General features: G+C 46.5%; 1 protein-coding gene across 1 annotated transcript; it reads right to left on the minus strand.

Annotated features, from left to right (window-relative positions):
- Positions 1-2,763: 2,763 nt before the first annotated feature.
- On the minus strand, positions 2,764-4,957 carry LOC125513829 (L-type lectin-domain containing receptor kinase SIT1). Its single transcript, XM_048679036.2, has one exon. It carries the CDS (start codon positions 4,838-4,840, stop codon positions 2,837-2,839), a length of 2,004 nt encoding a protein of 667 aa, XP_048534993.2. The 5' UTR covers positions 4,841-4,957; the 3' UTR covers positions 2,764-2,836.
- Between the last annotated feature and the right edge of the window lie 10,803 nt (positions 4,958-15,760).

Consider the following 15,760-nt stretch of genomic DNA (forward strand, 5'->3'; position numbering starts at 1 on the left):
ATTTGTTGTAGTCATCAATGAAGCTTACATAGTATGAGTGTCTACCAACAGAGGTAGGAGCTGGCCCCCAAACATCTGAAAATACAAGCTGTAGGGGGCAGAGGAAATGCTGATAGAAATAGGATATGGTAGCTGATGACTTTTAGCTTGTTGACAAGGATCACAAACAGACTCAATGCTGGACTCAAGACAATGGGGAAGTTTATTTCTACTAAGAACAAGCTTAACAATAACTGACGACGGATGACATAATCTACTGTGCCACTTTGCTGAAGAAGGCTTGATCGCAACAAAGGCTTGTTTATTCGATGATGTTGATGAAGATATGATTGGGTAAAGACCTCCCACGCACTTGCCCCTAAGAAGTACCCTCCTCGTGTCCAAGTCCTTAACCAAGAAAAAATAAGGATGAAACTCAATAAGAACACGATTATCAAGGGTAAATCTATGGACAGAAAGAAGACTTTTTGATGTTTCAGGCACATGTAGAATTATATTTAGATGAATAAAATTGTGGGGGTTTTAACAATTGAACTACCAACATGAGTAATATCCATACCAGAACCACTTGCGGTGTGTACTTGGTCTCCTCCACGATACTTGTCTCGAATCGTCAGCTTGTCGAGCTCCCGCGTGATGTGGTTTGTAGCACCGGTATCCGCATACCAATTTGTGTCGACACCGTAGGAGTCAGTGACCATGTTGGCCCCCTTCTCCTCCTGTTCATCTTCATCGTACCTGTGCCAACAGTCACGAGCACCTCCTGGATGGTGCTTGTAACATATCTGGCATTCTAGATAGTCCCGGGGTTGTTGCTGACGCTGCTGTTGTGGACGACCACGGCCGCCGCCGCCGCTGTTGCCGCCAGATGGAGTTGGGGAAGGGCGCCTGCCTCGGCCGCGGCCCCTGTTGCTGCGTCCGCGTCCTCTGCCATAGCTGCACCCGCGCCCTCTGTACACCATATTGACGGAAGTTTTGAAGCCGGCTTTAGGACCATCGCCGAGCATCTCCATGTGCTGATCGAACGCCGCAATATGAGCGAATAGATCGTCCACAAAGATTTGGTTCTTTACCGCACCGATCACTGCCACAACAGGGTCATAATCTCCGTCGAGGCCGGCAAGAACATAGTCCACCATCTCCGGGTCCGAGACGGGGCGACCTGCCGCTGCAAGCTCATCTCCCAAGCTCTTCATCTTGGAGATAAAGGCGTTGCTGGACATGGAGCCTTTCTTTGTGTTGGTGATGGCGATGCGTAGGTTGGTGATGCGCGATTGGGACTGCGAGGCGAACAGGGTAGTGATGGCAGTCCAGAGATCGAACATCGTCTCCTTGCTTGCAACTTGGGCGAGGATCTCCATTGACAGAGAATTCAGGAGATGGCTCAGAACTTGCTGATCTTTTGATATCCACTGCGCATACAGAGGATTGGGTTCTGGGGCGGTGGTTTTGTCCGCATGCTGCTGCTGCACCGTCTTCGGTGGCGCTGCATCTGATCGGTCCAGGAGGCCGGTGACCTGCGCTCCTCGCAAGCCCAGCATGACCTGTGCCTTCCATAGGATGAAGTTGGTCTTGGTGAGCTTCTCAGATGGGAGAGCACCAAGGTTGAGGGAAATGGTGGATGAGGACGCCATGGCGAGGGTAGTCGAGGAAGGAGGTTGCTGGCTAGATCGATGGAAAGAGGATGACTCTGTATACCATGTCAGGTGGAAGCATTCCTACTCCCTCGTGAGGGAGCCGTGTGTCTATATATTGATTGGGGCAGGAAACACCCCTGCCGTGGCTTACAAGATTGCTCCGATCTCTTTGGGATTTAGTAGTTACATAGGAGATAGAAAGAGCTGCGGGAGAGGAAGAGATAGAGTTAGTTTGAGATTACAACAGGAATATATCTCTAAGTCTAACAACAACCAGCACCTCCTTGAGGACGTCCTAGCCATGCACCGTGAGCTACAGCAATCGGCGGAGCCCCTTTGACCAGGAGTGCCGGACGCCCTCACCTGGAAAATTTCGAGCTCGGGGACGTACTCGGCCAGGTCCGCCTACCAGGCGCAGTTTCAGGGCAGGACGGCGACCCACCTCGACCAACTGGTCTGGAAAGCTTGGGTGCCCGGGAAGATCAAGATCTTTGCATGGCTGCTGCTCCGGGATCGGCTTTGGTGTAATGACAGGCTATAGTGGCGGGGTTGGATGAACAACTACTTCTGCCAGCTCTGCGTCAGGAACCTGAAATCCTCGGGCCACCTGTTCTGGCACTGCCCGGAGTCCAGTCGCGTTTGGAACAAGATCGGGCAATGGCACGGCTACTCCGCGGTCTCCCCTGCGGACTGCTGGAGCCACGGAAACTCCACCACGATCATCCAGAGCACCTTGCCCCCCCTCCTCCATGGTGGCAAGGGGCGTGATCAATCTTGCTGCTGGCTTGTTGGGAAATTTGGCAGGAGAGAAACCAATGCACTTTCCAGGAGAGCCTACCGCGTACGAGGGACATCATCAGACGCATCAGAGACAACATCGAGCTCTGGAGGATCACATGAGCGACGTGCATCGAGAGCCCCTTCGGGGAACTCCCATGAGACATAATAATTTTGCTGTTCTAGGGTTTTGTCCGTCTGTAGCAAATCCTACGCACTGATCCTAGGATCTTCACTACTTTTATCGTTTCCCGCTGCTTCCTGCTATAATCAATAAAAATGCCAGCAACTAATAAAAACATGCAGGAGAATCGTCGTTGCATGCATCAGCTCTTACGGCCGCGGAGCATGCAAAACTGACTGACTAAAATATTATATTCAGTCGATTGACATCTAGTCGCTCCCTTATCTTGTGTTTATTACTACCTCGCTGCAGGAACATCAGAAATATTACCGGCTTCCGTGGACGGCAGAAAAGAGTGCGAGTGAACCACCTGGTTTTGCCTGAGCGCTAGCACGTCGACACTTACGTGCTCTACCGACACCTCCGGGAGCCGCGCGTCACCGCTCAGGAACTGCATGATCTGCCGAATGCCCGGGCGCGCGCTGGGCAGAGGGTGCGAGCACAGCAAGCACAGCTTCAGAACGAAGCTCGCTTCTTCGGCAGGGAAGTCGCCCCGGAGCCGCGGGTCCACGGCGTCGGTGATCGCTCCTTCGCGCCAGTGCTCGATCACCCTGTCCGCCAGCAGGAGGTGGTCGCCGTGCTCGTCCTGGGAGACGGGCCGCCGCCCGCACGCGACCTCCAGCATGAACACGCCGAACGAGAAGATGTCGGACGCCTTGGAGGCCCTGCCGGTGTGCCCGAGCTCCGGGGCTAGGTAGCCCATGGTGCCCACCACGTGCGTGGTGTGCGGGTCGGTGCCGTGGTCGTACAGCCTCGCGAGGCCGAAGTCGCCTAGCCGCCCGCTCATGTCGGCGTCCAGAAGCACGTTGCTCGCCTTGACGTCGCGATGCAGAACCACCTTCTCCCAGTCCTCGTGGAGGTACAGTATGCTGGAGGCGACGTCGTTGATGATCCCCAACCTCTGGCTCCAGCTCAAGACCATCGTGTTGTGGTCGTGCAGAAGCTTGTCGAGACTGCCATTTGGCATGTAGTCGTAGACTAGCAGGAGCTCGCGCTTCCGCCGGCAGTATCCGAGCAACCGGACGAGGTTCCGGTGCCGGATCTGGCCGATGCTCACCACCTCAGAGATGAACTCCTTCATTCCTTGCCTCGATTCGTGCGACACCTTCTTCACTGCAACCTCCGCCCCAGACGTCGGAAGCACGCCCTTGTACACCCTCCCGAATCCGCCGATGCCAAGCAGCCGCTCGTCGGAGAACCCCTTGGTGGCGTGGAACAAATCCTTGTATGAGAAACGGTGCGGACCAAACTCCGTCTCCCAGTCCTCTTTTACCTCCGCATACCTGCGCCGCCGCCGATCAATCAGGATGACGGCGATGGCCAGTGCTAACACCAACGCCGCCGATGCTATCGGCAATAGGATATAAAGCGTCTTCGACCGGCGCTTGGGGGTCGTGAACGGCAGGGCCGGCAGTTTCTGTATGTTTAGCGGCGGGGCTTGTCCACCGTCCATCTTGAAGCTCCAGGCAAGCACGTAGTGGCGGCTCGACACGACGCCGGTGGATGACGAGAAGCCAACGTAGGCTTTGTCCTCGATCACCGACGAGAGGTTCACGGTGGTGGAGAGCAGAGGCTTCTTGGGCTTGGGTAGCTCAAGGGGTGCCATGGTGACGCTGAGGAGAGAGGTGCGCGCGTCGAAGTCCACCCACACCTGCGTAGCCGTGCGGTTCAACAGGCTCATGTTCATGAACGCGCCCGTGCCGTCCTCGTAGTACCCCGCGTTGTCGGCGACGATGGATGAGAGGCCGTCGACGTCGACCCCGACGTGGTTGTTGCTCATGTCCCCGAACTCGGCGTTGACGATGGTGTCCAGCTCGACGGCCAGGAAGTGGTTGCTGGAGTTGCCGTTATTGGCCGCGTTGGCCAGGCCCATGTACTGGCTCTGGAGCGCCGTGGAGAAGTTTTTGCTCTTGGAGACGACGAAGGCCAGGCCGGGGCTGCTGAAGTCGTCGTACTCGCTGACGATGCCGAACACGAAGGCTGTCGAGAAGGAGCGCGAGGAGGCGTTGCCGTTGGCGGCCTCGTGGAACCGCACGGGGACAGGGTAGAAGGCGTGTCCTTTGAGCTGAGTCGTGCCGTTGGTGAGCATGAGGAGGCCGTCTGTGGTGACCGCGGCCGTGCCGTCGAGCGAGAGGTTCGCGCCGGCGAAGCCATCGAACGTGAACTGGTCGACGTCGACGGCCGGAGATGCGAGGGGAAGGACATGGAGAAGCAAGAAAAGGAGCAGATGAAGGACGCTCATGGTTGGTTGGCTTCCGCACCAAATGTACCGGGAGTGTACTGATTTAATGATTTTTGACCCCGAGACTGTATTTCAACGAAGAATGTAGCCATCAGTCCAAGTGACTATAGAAGTATAGCACCTTGCTGGCAAATGATGTGGTTATCGCTGTACGAGTACGACTGGCTAATCCCGAGAGATCTTTTTATGTTAAACAGTTCAACTTGTCGCCTTAAAATTTTCGGTACTCTATGTAAAACGCGTCGCCTTAAGTTTCACTTACGCTTGCAATCATTGACTTGACCTACAGTTTTGTTTGTGAGCTTGCGTGCCAAATTTTCAGAGGAGAGCACGCTATGCATGCAGATAATTTAATGCGGACCCAACTAGCTCGGATAAAGTCAGCTGGGGGTTGCCTCCAGCTAACGATTCTTTCCTAGGGAGAAGAAACAGTCCAGCCAACATTTCGTCATTTCCCTCCCTGTAAACGGTCCACGGTGACCCTCGGTTTTAAAATACCCTAAAAAAGAATTATTTTGTGTATTTCTCTATAAAAGGACATAGCTGATGATGATGATGTGTCTGTCTCTTGACCATCAGAACCATCAGATCTAAAATGAATGGTTTAGATGGCACTAAATTGAGAGCCCGACGATATTAGCCTTGTTGGAATAATTGTATACAGATAGAACTCTGGTTTAAACTTGTATTCCTTTTCTATCTTTTCTTCTGTTCCAACTCTTTCTATTGATCTTCCATAATCGATCTATCGGACGTTTTCATCTTGTAAGCCACGACATTGTTCATATAAATACAAGTGCGGCCCGAGCAAAGGGTTCTACGCTTCCCAAATATCTTTACATGATAATCAGAGCGGCTTTTTTCTAAGATCAAGAGGAGATCGCATCTAGCCAAGCCGTTCTTCAACCTATCGCCATGACCACCACTTTCACCACCCCCAGCACCATGAGTGCCCTCGCCACGTCCCTCGCATCAGCGTCCACCTTCGCCCCTTCCTGCTCCTCCAATCCATCCTTTGCCACGTCCATCGGATCACCCCCCCCCCCCCTAGGAGAAGGGACGAGACTTGCCTGCTCCCCTCCCGTGTGCCCATCCGTGCTCCCGCATATGTGGCTGGATTTGATTGGAACAAAATAAGATCCGGCCCCACCCCCTTAAAATCAGGGAGGGATGATTAGATTAGAACGAAAAAAGGAAAAAAGACAACCGTTGGATGAGGTGGGAGCACGGATGGGAGCATGGGAAGGGAGCAGGCAAGCCAGATCCTAGGAGAAGCTTACGAGGAGCAACCACCTCATGTGGAAGGCCATCGTGCTGCCCCAAATCAAGGGCGCACATATGGGCCACCACCTTAATCCGGTGAGCCAGACGCCACCGGAAACCCTCACCATCACCAAGGATGGGAAGGAGGAGCAGATCGCCAATTTCGCCCGCGTTCTCTGGTATGCACAACAGCAGCAGGTTCAGGGCTTTCTGATGGGTTCACTATCTCGCGAGATTCTTGCACAGGTGGTTACTCTTCAGACCCCGGCGGAGGTGTGGTCAGCGGTCGAAGCCATGTTTGCTGCCCAAACCGAAGCGCAAGCAATCAACACTCGGATAGAACTCACAAACCTCAAGAAGGGAAACGTGTCCATGGCAGATTATTTAGCCAAGATCAAGATGCTCACAGATGAGATCGCTTGCATCGGAGCCCCGATGACAAGAGATGAGATTGTCTCCCAAGTTCTCGCCGGCCTCGACCTCAACTACAACCACGTCGTGTCGGCCCTTGCTGCGCGGGTTGAACCCATGTCTGTCCAGGAGTTATACACGCAGCTTCTCAGCTTCGACGCACGCCTCAATCTTCTCCATGGGATGAATGTGCGCCAGTCTTCAGCCAATGCTAACTCGCGTGGCCGTGGTGTTGGCCGTGGGCGCGATCACCAGGGAGGAACCACAGCAACGGTTCAGGCACGCGACCAGGCGGGAGCGGCTACACCAACAACAATGCTCCTGCCCGATCTGGAGGGGGCGGCTTCAACAACAATCATGCTCCTCTGGTTCTTTCTCCAACAACTGCGTTCGGCGCCAATTATGCAAGAAACCGGGCCACGAGATCATGGACTGTTGGCATCTTTACGATGAAGACTATGTTCCTGATGCTTGTCATGTTGCCGCTGCAATCAGGGAGCAAGGAGGTGATGGCACGGTCTAGTACGCCGACTCAGGGGCCACTGATCATGTCATCAATGAGCTTGTGAAGCTCTCCATGAGGGAGAGATACTTCGGCAACGATCAAATTCACACCGCAAGCGATGGAGGTATGGATATTTGTCACATTGGTCAAGCATCTATTAATTCCCCTACTCTTAAATGTGATCTAGTTCTAAAAGATGTTCTTCATGTCCCACAAGCCAACAAGAACATTGCATCTATGTCTCGTTTATCTGCCGATAATAATGTCTTTTTTGAAACTCATCCAACATATTTTTTCATAAAGGATCGGGCAACGAGGGAGCTCATTCATCACGGTAGATGCATTGGAGGCTTGTATCCCATCACATCCGGAGCACTTAGTCGAAAGCGTCGTCATCAAGTCTACTCCGTCGTCAAGCCCTCCTTAACAAGATGGCAACAAAGATTAGGACATCTAAGTCATCCACCGTTGGATTGTTTGTCTTCAAAATTCATGCATTTTGATTTGTACATGTTTTCCTTGCGTCGCCTTGTCCCGTGTGATTTTTCTCATCAGAGTGTGGAACATGTCGATCCAGTTGTGGTCGTTGTTGCTCTTTTTTTTTTTGAAAATTTTGTCATCGTTGCTTTTCCATTCCCTTTTTTTGCATTGGGCCTTGGTCATACATACATCTTTTTTATAACGTGGGCTGTGTCAAACCTTCTTTTCTTAAGTGTGTATGGGGTTTCTGTTTCACTCCCTTTAGACACTCCTCTGTTTGTAGATAGACTTATGACCCTTCAGAAAAAACAGAGAGCCTTATGAGCACAAAGGGTAGAAACGCAAGGAATTTGCCAGTGCACGGTGATGCAGTGAGTGTTCTAGGATTGTTGTGAATCTTTTATCCTTGTCTTTTTTTTCATCTATGAATATGTTCATTTGTTACACGCAACTCAACCCAGTTACATGTCTTTTTTTTACCTCAAACTCGACCGACTAAGTTGCATGTATGTCCACGACACACACAACTCACCCAACCCAGTGGCATGTCCACCTTGACCTGAAACTAAACTGACCCTGATTGAATTTATTTTTTTATTTTTCATCTATTTTCAAAATTCATGATTTTTTAATTTATGTTTTTATTTTTATTTTTCCTTTAAAAGATTATTTTTCTTAAAACAGATTTAGCAATGTCTCATCTAAGTTCCTAATCGTTCAATCTCTTTTCTTTAAATGTTGTGCAAATCTTGATAACGACTTGTTTTGTCACGTACGTCCCTTGTCTCGTTGTACGTCATGTGTCCGCTTGTGATCCAGTTAGCACGTGCATCTTTTGTTTGGAAGTTTCGTGGCGTGATCTTGATGACCCGTTTCTATTTGGCCTGCATGGTATAAGTTGAATGTACAAGTGATGGAATTTACTGGGGGTTCAACTGTTTGTCCCTGTTTTCTTTAAGTACAGCTGACGAGAGCAGGAAGGAGGGAATCGACTGGGGGTTCAATCTTTGTCCTTGCGACGAGGAAGATGACAGTCAGTGATGATGCAATTTAGTGACCTCGGATGTATTTTGTCTCTTTTTGCCCTATTTTCATCTAGGGATTTTTTTCATCGAGTGATCTTTTTTTGTCCTAGCTGTGACTCTATCCCCGACATACAATTTGGCCGCCGTTTGTGTCCTAATTGCAAGTTCATCCCTCAATACACTACTGGGTCTGATCCATTTTTTGTCCTACTTGCAAGCACACTCTCTCGACATGTGAGTGAAGGAAATATGCCCTAGAGGCAATAATAAAGTTATTATTTATTTCCTTATTTCATGATAAATGTTTATTATTCATGCTAGAATTGTATTAACTGGAAACATAATACATGTGTGAATACATAGACAAACAGAGTGTCACTAGTATGCCTCTACTTGACTAACTCGTTGATCAAAGATGATTAAGTTTCCTAACCATAAACATGAGTTGTTATTTGATTAATGAGATCACATCATTAGGAGAATGATGTGATTGACTTGACCCATTCCATTAGCTTAGCACTTGATCGTTTAGTTTGTTGCTATTGCTTTCTTCATGACCTATACATGTTCCTATGACTATGAGATTATGCAACTCCCGTTTACCGGAGGAACACTTTGTGTGCCACCAAACGTCACAACGTAACTGGGTGATTATAAATGTGCTCTACAGGTGTCTCCGAAGGTACTTGTTGGGTTGGCGTATTTCGAGATTAGGATTTGTCACTCCGATTGTTGGAGAGGTATCTCTGGATCCACTCGGTAATGCACATCACTATAAGCCTTGCAAGCATTGCAACTAATGAGTTAGTTGCGGGATGATGTATTCCGAAACGAGTAAAGAGACTTGCCGGTAACGAGATTGAACTAGGTATTGAGATACCGACGATCGAATCTCGGGCAAGTAACATACCGATGACAAAGGGAACAACGTATGTTGTTATGCGGTCTGACCGATAAAGATCTTCGTAGAATATGTAGGAGCCAATATGGGCATCCAGGTACCGCTATTAGTTATTGACCAGAGAGGTGTCTCGGTCATATCTACATAGTTCTCGAACCCGTAGGGTCCGCACGCTTAACGTTCGTTGATGATATAGTACTATGAGTTATGTATGTTGGTGACCGAATGTTGTTCGGAGTTCCGGATAAGATCACAGACATGACGAGGAACTCCGGAATGGTCCGGAGATAAAGATTGATATATGGGATAATAGTGTTTGGACTCCGGAAGGATTCCAGAATTCACCGGAAGGGGTTCCGGATGTTTCTCGAAATGTTTGGGTACGAGAAAACTTTATTTGGCCCAAAGGGGAAAGCCCACAAGGTTTTTGGAAAGCGCAAAAGGAAGTTTTGCGGAGTCGAGGGGCCAGATGCCAGGGTCCCTGGCGTCTGGGTCCAGACGCCGGGAACCCTGGCGTCTGGCCCTGGAGTCCGAGAAGGACTCTTGCCTTTCGGGTGAAACCGACTTTGTGGAGGCTTTTACTCCAAGTTTCGATCCCAAGGCTCAACATATAAATAGAGGGGTAGGGCTAGCACCCAAGACAAATCAAGAAACACCAAGCCGTGTGCCGGCAACCCCGTCCCCTCTAGTTTATCATCCGTCATAGTTTTCGTAATGCTTAGGCGAAGCCCTGCGGAGATTGTTCTTCATCAACACCGTCACCACGCCGTCGTGCTGCCGGAACTCATCTACTACTTCGCCCCTCTTGCTGGATCGAGAAGGCGAGGACGTCACCGAGCCGAACGTGTGCAGAACTCGGAGGTGACGTGCTTTCGGTACTTGGATCGGTCGGATCGTGAAAACGTACGACTACATCAACCACATTGATATAACGCTTCCGCGAATAGTCTACGGGGGTACGTAGAAAACACTCTCCCCTCTCGTTTCTATGCATCACCATGATCCTGCGTGTGCATAGGAATTTTTTTTAAATTACTACGTTCCCCAACAGTGGCATTCGAGCCAGGTTTTATGCGTTGATGTAATATGCACTAGTAGAACACAAGTGAGTTGTGGGCGATATAAGTCATACTGCTTACAAGCATGTCACACTTTGGTTTGGCGGTATTGTTGGATGAAGCGGCCCGGACCGACATTACGCATACGCTTACGCGAGACTAGTTTTACCGCCGTGCTATGCACACAGGTGACTAGCAGGTGTCAGTTTCTCCAACTTTAGTTGAACCAAGTGTGGCTACGCTCGGTCCTTGAGAAGGTTAAAACATCACTAACTTGACAAACTATCATTGTGGTTTTGATGCGTAGGTAAGAACGGTTCTTGCTCAGCCCGTAGCAGCCACGTAAAACTTGCAACAACAAAGTAGAGGACGTCTAACTTGTTTTTGCAGGGCATGTTGTGATGTGATATGGTCAAGATGTGATGAGATATAAGTTGTATGAGATGATCATGTTTTGTTGAAGTTATCAGCAACTGGCAAAAGCCTTATGGTTGTTTTTCTATTGCATAAGATGCAAGCGCCAAATAATTGCTTTACTTTATCGCTATGCGATAGCAATAGTTGCAAGAGCAATAGTTGGCGAGACGACCATGTGACGACACATTGTTATAGATCAAGATGATGGAGATCATGGTGTCATGCCGGTGACGATGGAGATCATGACGATGCTTTGGAGATGGAGATCAAAGCCACAAGATGATGATGGCCATATCATGTCACATATTATGTTTGCATGTGATGTTTATCTTTTATACATCTTATTTTGCTTAGTTCGGCGGTAGCTTTATAAGATGATCTTTCACTAAATTTCAAGGTATAAGTGTTCTCCCTGAGTATGCACCGTTGCGAAAGTTCTTCGTGCTGAGACACCACGTGATGATTGGGTGTGATAGGCTCTGTGTTCAAATACAACGGGTGCAAAACAGTTGCACACGCGGAATACTCAGGTTAAACTTGACGAGCCTAGCATATAACAGATATGGCCTTGGAACACTGAGACCGAAAGGTCGAGCGTGAATCATATAGTAGATATGATCAACATAGTGATGTTCACCATTGAAACTACTCCATCTCACGTGATGATCAGACATGGTTTAGTTGATATGGATCACGTGATCACTTAGAGGATTAAGAGGGATGTCTATCTAAGTGGGAGTTCTTAAGTAATATGATTAATTAAACTTAAATTTATCATGAACTTAGTCCTGGTAGTATTAGCATATCTATGTTGTAGATCAATAGCTCGCGTTTAGCTCCCCTGTTTTATTTTTGATATGTTCCTAGAGAAAACTAAGTTGAAAGATGTTAGTAGAAATGATGCGGATTGGATCCGTGATCTGAGGTTTATCCTCATTGCTGCACAGAAGAATTATGTCCTTGATGCACCGCTAGGTGACAAACCTATTGCAGGAGTAGATGCAGATGTTATGAACGTTTGGCTAGCTCAATATGATGACTACTTGATAGTTTAGTGCACCATGCTTAAACGGCTTGGAATGGGGACTTCAAAGACGTTTTGAACGTCATGGACCATATGAGATGTTCTAGGAGTTGACGTTAATATTTCAAGCAAATACCCGAGTTGAGAGATTTGAAGTCTCCAACAAGTTCTATAGCTAAAAGATGGAGGAGAATAACTCAAGCAGTGAGCATGTGCTCAGATTGTTTGGGTACTACAATCGCTTGAATCAAGTGGGAGTTAATCTTCCAGAGAAAATAGTGATTGATAGAATTCTCTAGTCACAATCACCAAGTTAGTAGAACTTCGTGATGAACTATAATATGCAAGGGATAACGGAAACGATTCCCAAGCTCTTCGTGATGCTGAAATCGACGAAGGTAGAAATCAAGAAAAGCATCAAGTGTTGATGGTAAACAAAACCACTAGTTTCAACTAAAGGGACAAAGGGAAGAAAGGGGAACTTCAAGAAGAACGGCAAGCAAGTTGCTGCTCAAGTGAAAAAACCCAAGTCTGGACCTAAGCCTGAAACTGAGTGCTTCTACTGCAAAGGGACTAGTCACTAGAAGCAGAACTACCCCAAGTAATTGGCGGATAAGAAGGATGGCAAAGTGAATATAGGTATATTTTATATACATGTTATTGATGTGTAATTTACTAGTGTTTATAGCAACCCCTCAGTATTTGATACTAGTTTAGTTGCTAAGAATAGTAACTTGAAACGGGAGTTGCAGAATGAACAGAGACTAGTTAAGGGTGAAGTGATGATGTGTATTGGAAATGGTTCCAAGATTGATATGATCATCGCAGCACACTCCCTATACTTTCGGGATTAGTGTTAAACCTAAAATAAATATTATTTAGTGTTTGTGTTGAGCATGAATATGATTGGATCATGTTTATTGCAATACGGTTATTCATGTAAGTTAGAGAATAATTGTTGTTCTGTTTACATGAATAAAACCTTCTATGGTCATACACCCAATGAAAATGGTTTGTTAGATCTCGATCGTGGTGATACACATTTTCATAATATTGAAGCCAAAAGATGCAAAGTTAATAATGATAGTGCAACTTATTTGTGGCACTGCCGTTTAGGTCATATTGGTGTAAAGCGTATGAAGAAAATCCATGCTGATGGGCTTTTGGAATCACTTGATTATGAATCAGTTGATTATTGCGAACCATGCCTCATGGGCAAGATGACTAAGACTTCATTCTCCGGAACAATGGAGCGAGCAACAGATTTGTTGGAAATCATACATACTCATGTATGTGGTCCGATGAATATTGAGTCTCGCGGCAGGTATCATTATTTTCTGATCTTCACAGATGATTTGAGCAGATATGAGTATATCTACTTGATGAAACACAAATCTGAAACATTTGAAAAGTTCAAAGAATTTCAGAGTGAAGTGGAGAATCATCGTAACAAAAATAAAATTTTCAACGATATGATCGCAGAAGTAAAATATTTGAGTTACGAGTTTGGCCTTCAGTTAAAACAATGTGAAATAGTTTCACTACTCACACCACCTGGAACACCACAGTGTAATGGTGTGTCCAAACGTTGTAACCGTACTTTATTAGATATGGTGCGATCTACGATGTCTCTTACCGATTTACCACTATCGTTTTGGGGTTATGCATTAGAGACAGCTACATTCACGTTAAATAGGGCACCATCTAAATCCGTTGAGACGACACCGTATGAACTATGGTTTGGCAAGAAACCTAAACTGTCGTTTCTTAAAGTTTGAGGTTGCAATTCTTATGTGAAAAAGTTTCAACCTGATAAGCTCAGACCCAAATCGGAGAAGTGCGTCTTCATAGGATACCCAAAAGAAAATGTTGGGTACACCTTCTATCACAGATCCGAAGGCAAGATATTCATTGCTAAGAATGGATCCTTTCTAGAGAAGGAGTTTCTCTCGAAAGAAGTGAGTGGGAGGAAAGTAGAACTTGATAAGGTAATTGTACCTTCTCCCGAATTAGAAAGTAGTTCATCACTGAAATCAATTCAAGTGATGCTTACACCAATTAGTGAGGAAGTTAATGATGATGATCATGAAAGCTTAGGATCAAGTTACTACTGAACCTCGTAGGTCAACCAGAGTATGTTCCGCACCAGAGTGGTACGGTAATCCTATTCTGGAGTTCATGTTACTTGACCATGACAAACCTACGAACTATGAGGAAGCGATGATGAGCCCAGATTCCGCGAAATGGCTTGAGGCCATGAAATCTGAGATGGGATCCATGTATGAGAACAAAGTGTGGACTTTGGTTGACTTGCCCGATGATCGGCAAGCCATAGAAAATAAATGGGATCTTCAAGAGGAAGACGGACGCCGATAGTAGTGTTACTATCTACAAAGCTAGACTTGTCGAAAAAGGTTTTTGACAAAGTTCAAGGTGTTGACTATGATGAGATTTTCTCACTCGTAGCGATGCTTAAGTCTGTCCGAATCATGTTAGCAAATTGCCGCATTTTATGAAATCTGGCAAATGGATAAACAAAACTGCATTCCTTAAAGGATTTATTAAAGAAAGAGTTGTACATGATGCAACCAGAAGGTTTTGTCAATCCTAAAGGTGCTAACAAAATATGCAAGCTCCAGCGATCCATCTATGGACTGGTGCAAGCATCTCGGAGTTGGAATATATGCTTTGATAAGTTGATCAAAGCATATAGTTTTATACAGACTTGCGGTGAAGCCTGTATTTGCAAGAAAGTGGGAGCACTACAACATTTATGATAAATATATGTGAATGGCATATTGTTGATCAGAAATAATGTAGAATTATTCTGCAAAGCATAAAGGAGTGTTTGAAAGGAGTTTTTGAAAGAAAGACCTCGGTGAAGCTGCTTGCATATTGAGCGTCAAGATCTATAGAGATAGATCAAGACGTTTGATAAGTTTTTTCAATGAGTACATACCTTGACAAGATTTTGAAGTAGTTCAAAATGGAACAGTCAAAGAAAGAGTTCTTACCTGTGTTACAAGGTGTGAAATTGAGTAAGACTCAAAGCCCGACCACAGCAGAAGATAGAAAGAGAATGAAAGTCATCCCCTATGCCTTGGCCATAGGTTCTATAAAATATGCCATGCTATGTACAAGATCTATTGTATACCCTACACTGATTTTGGCAAGGGAGTACAATAGTGATATAGGAGTAGATCACTGGACAGCGGTCAAAATAATCCTTAGTGAAATAAGGATATGTTTCTCGATTATGGAAGTGACAAAAAGGTTCGTCGTAAAGGTTACGTCGATGCAAATTTTGACACTGATCCAGATGACTCTAAGTCTCAATCTGGATACATATTGAAAGTGGGAGCTATTAGCTAGAGTAGCTCCGTGCAGAGCATTATTGACATAGAAATTTGCAAAATACATACGGATCTGAATGTTGCAGACCCATTGACTAAACTTCTCTCACAAGCAAAACATTATCACACCTTAGTAATCTTTGGGTGTTAATCACATAGTGATGTGAACTAGATTATTGACTCTAGTAAAACCCTTTGGGTGTTGGTCACACGACAATGTGAACTATGGGTGTTAATCACATGGCGATGTGAACTATTGATGTTAAATCACATGGCGATGTGATCTAGATTATTGACTCTAGTGCAAGTGGGAGACTGAAGGAAATATGCCCTAGAGGCAATAATAAATTTATTATTTATTTCCTTATTTCATGATAAATGTTTATTATTCATGCTAGAATTGTATTAACCGGAAACATAATACATGTGTGAATACATAGACAAACAGAGTGTCACTAGTATGCCTCTACTTGACTAGCTCGT

Source organism: Triticum urartu, chromosome 6A, assembly GCF_056163025.1.
Source record: "Triticum urartu cultivar PI428250 chromosome 6A, HENAU_Tu73, whole genome shotgun sequence".
Classification (NCBI taxonomy): Eukaryota; Viridiplantae; Streptophyta; class Magnoliopsida; order Poales; family Poaceae; genus Triticum; species Triticum urartu.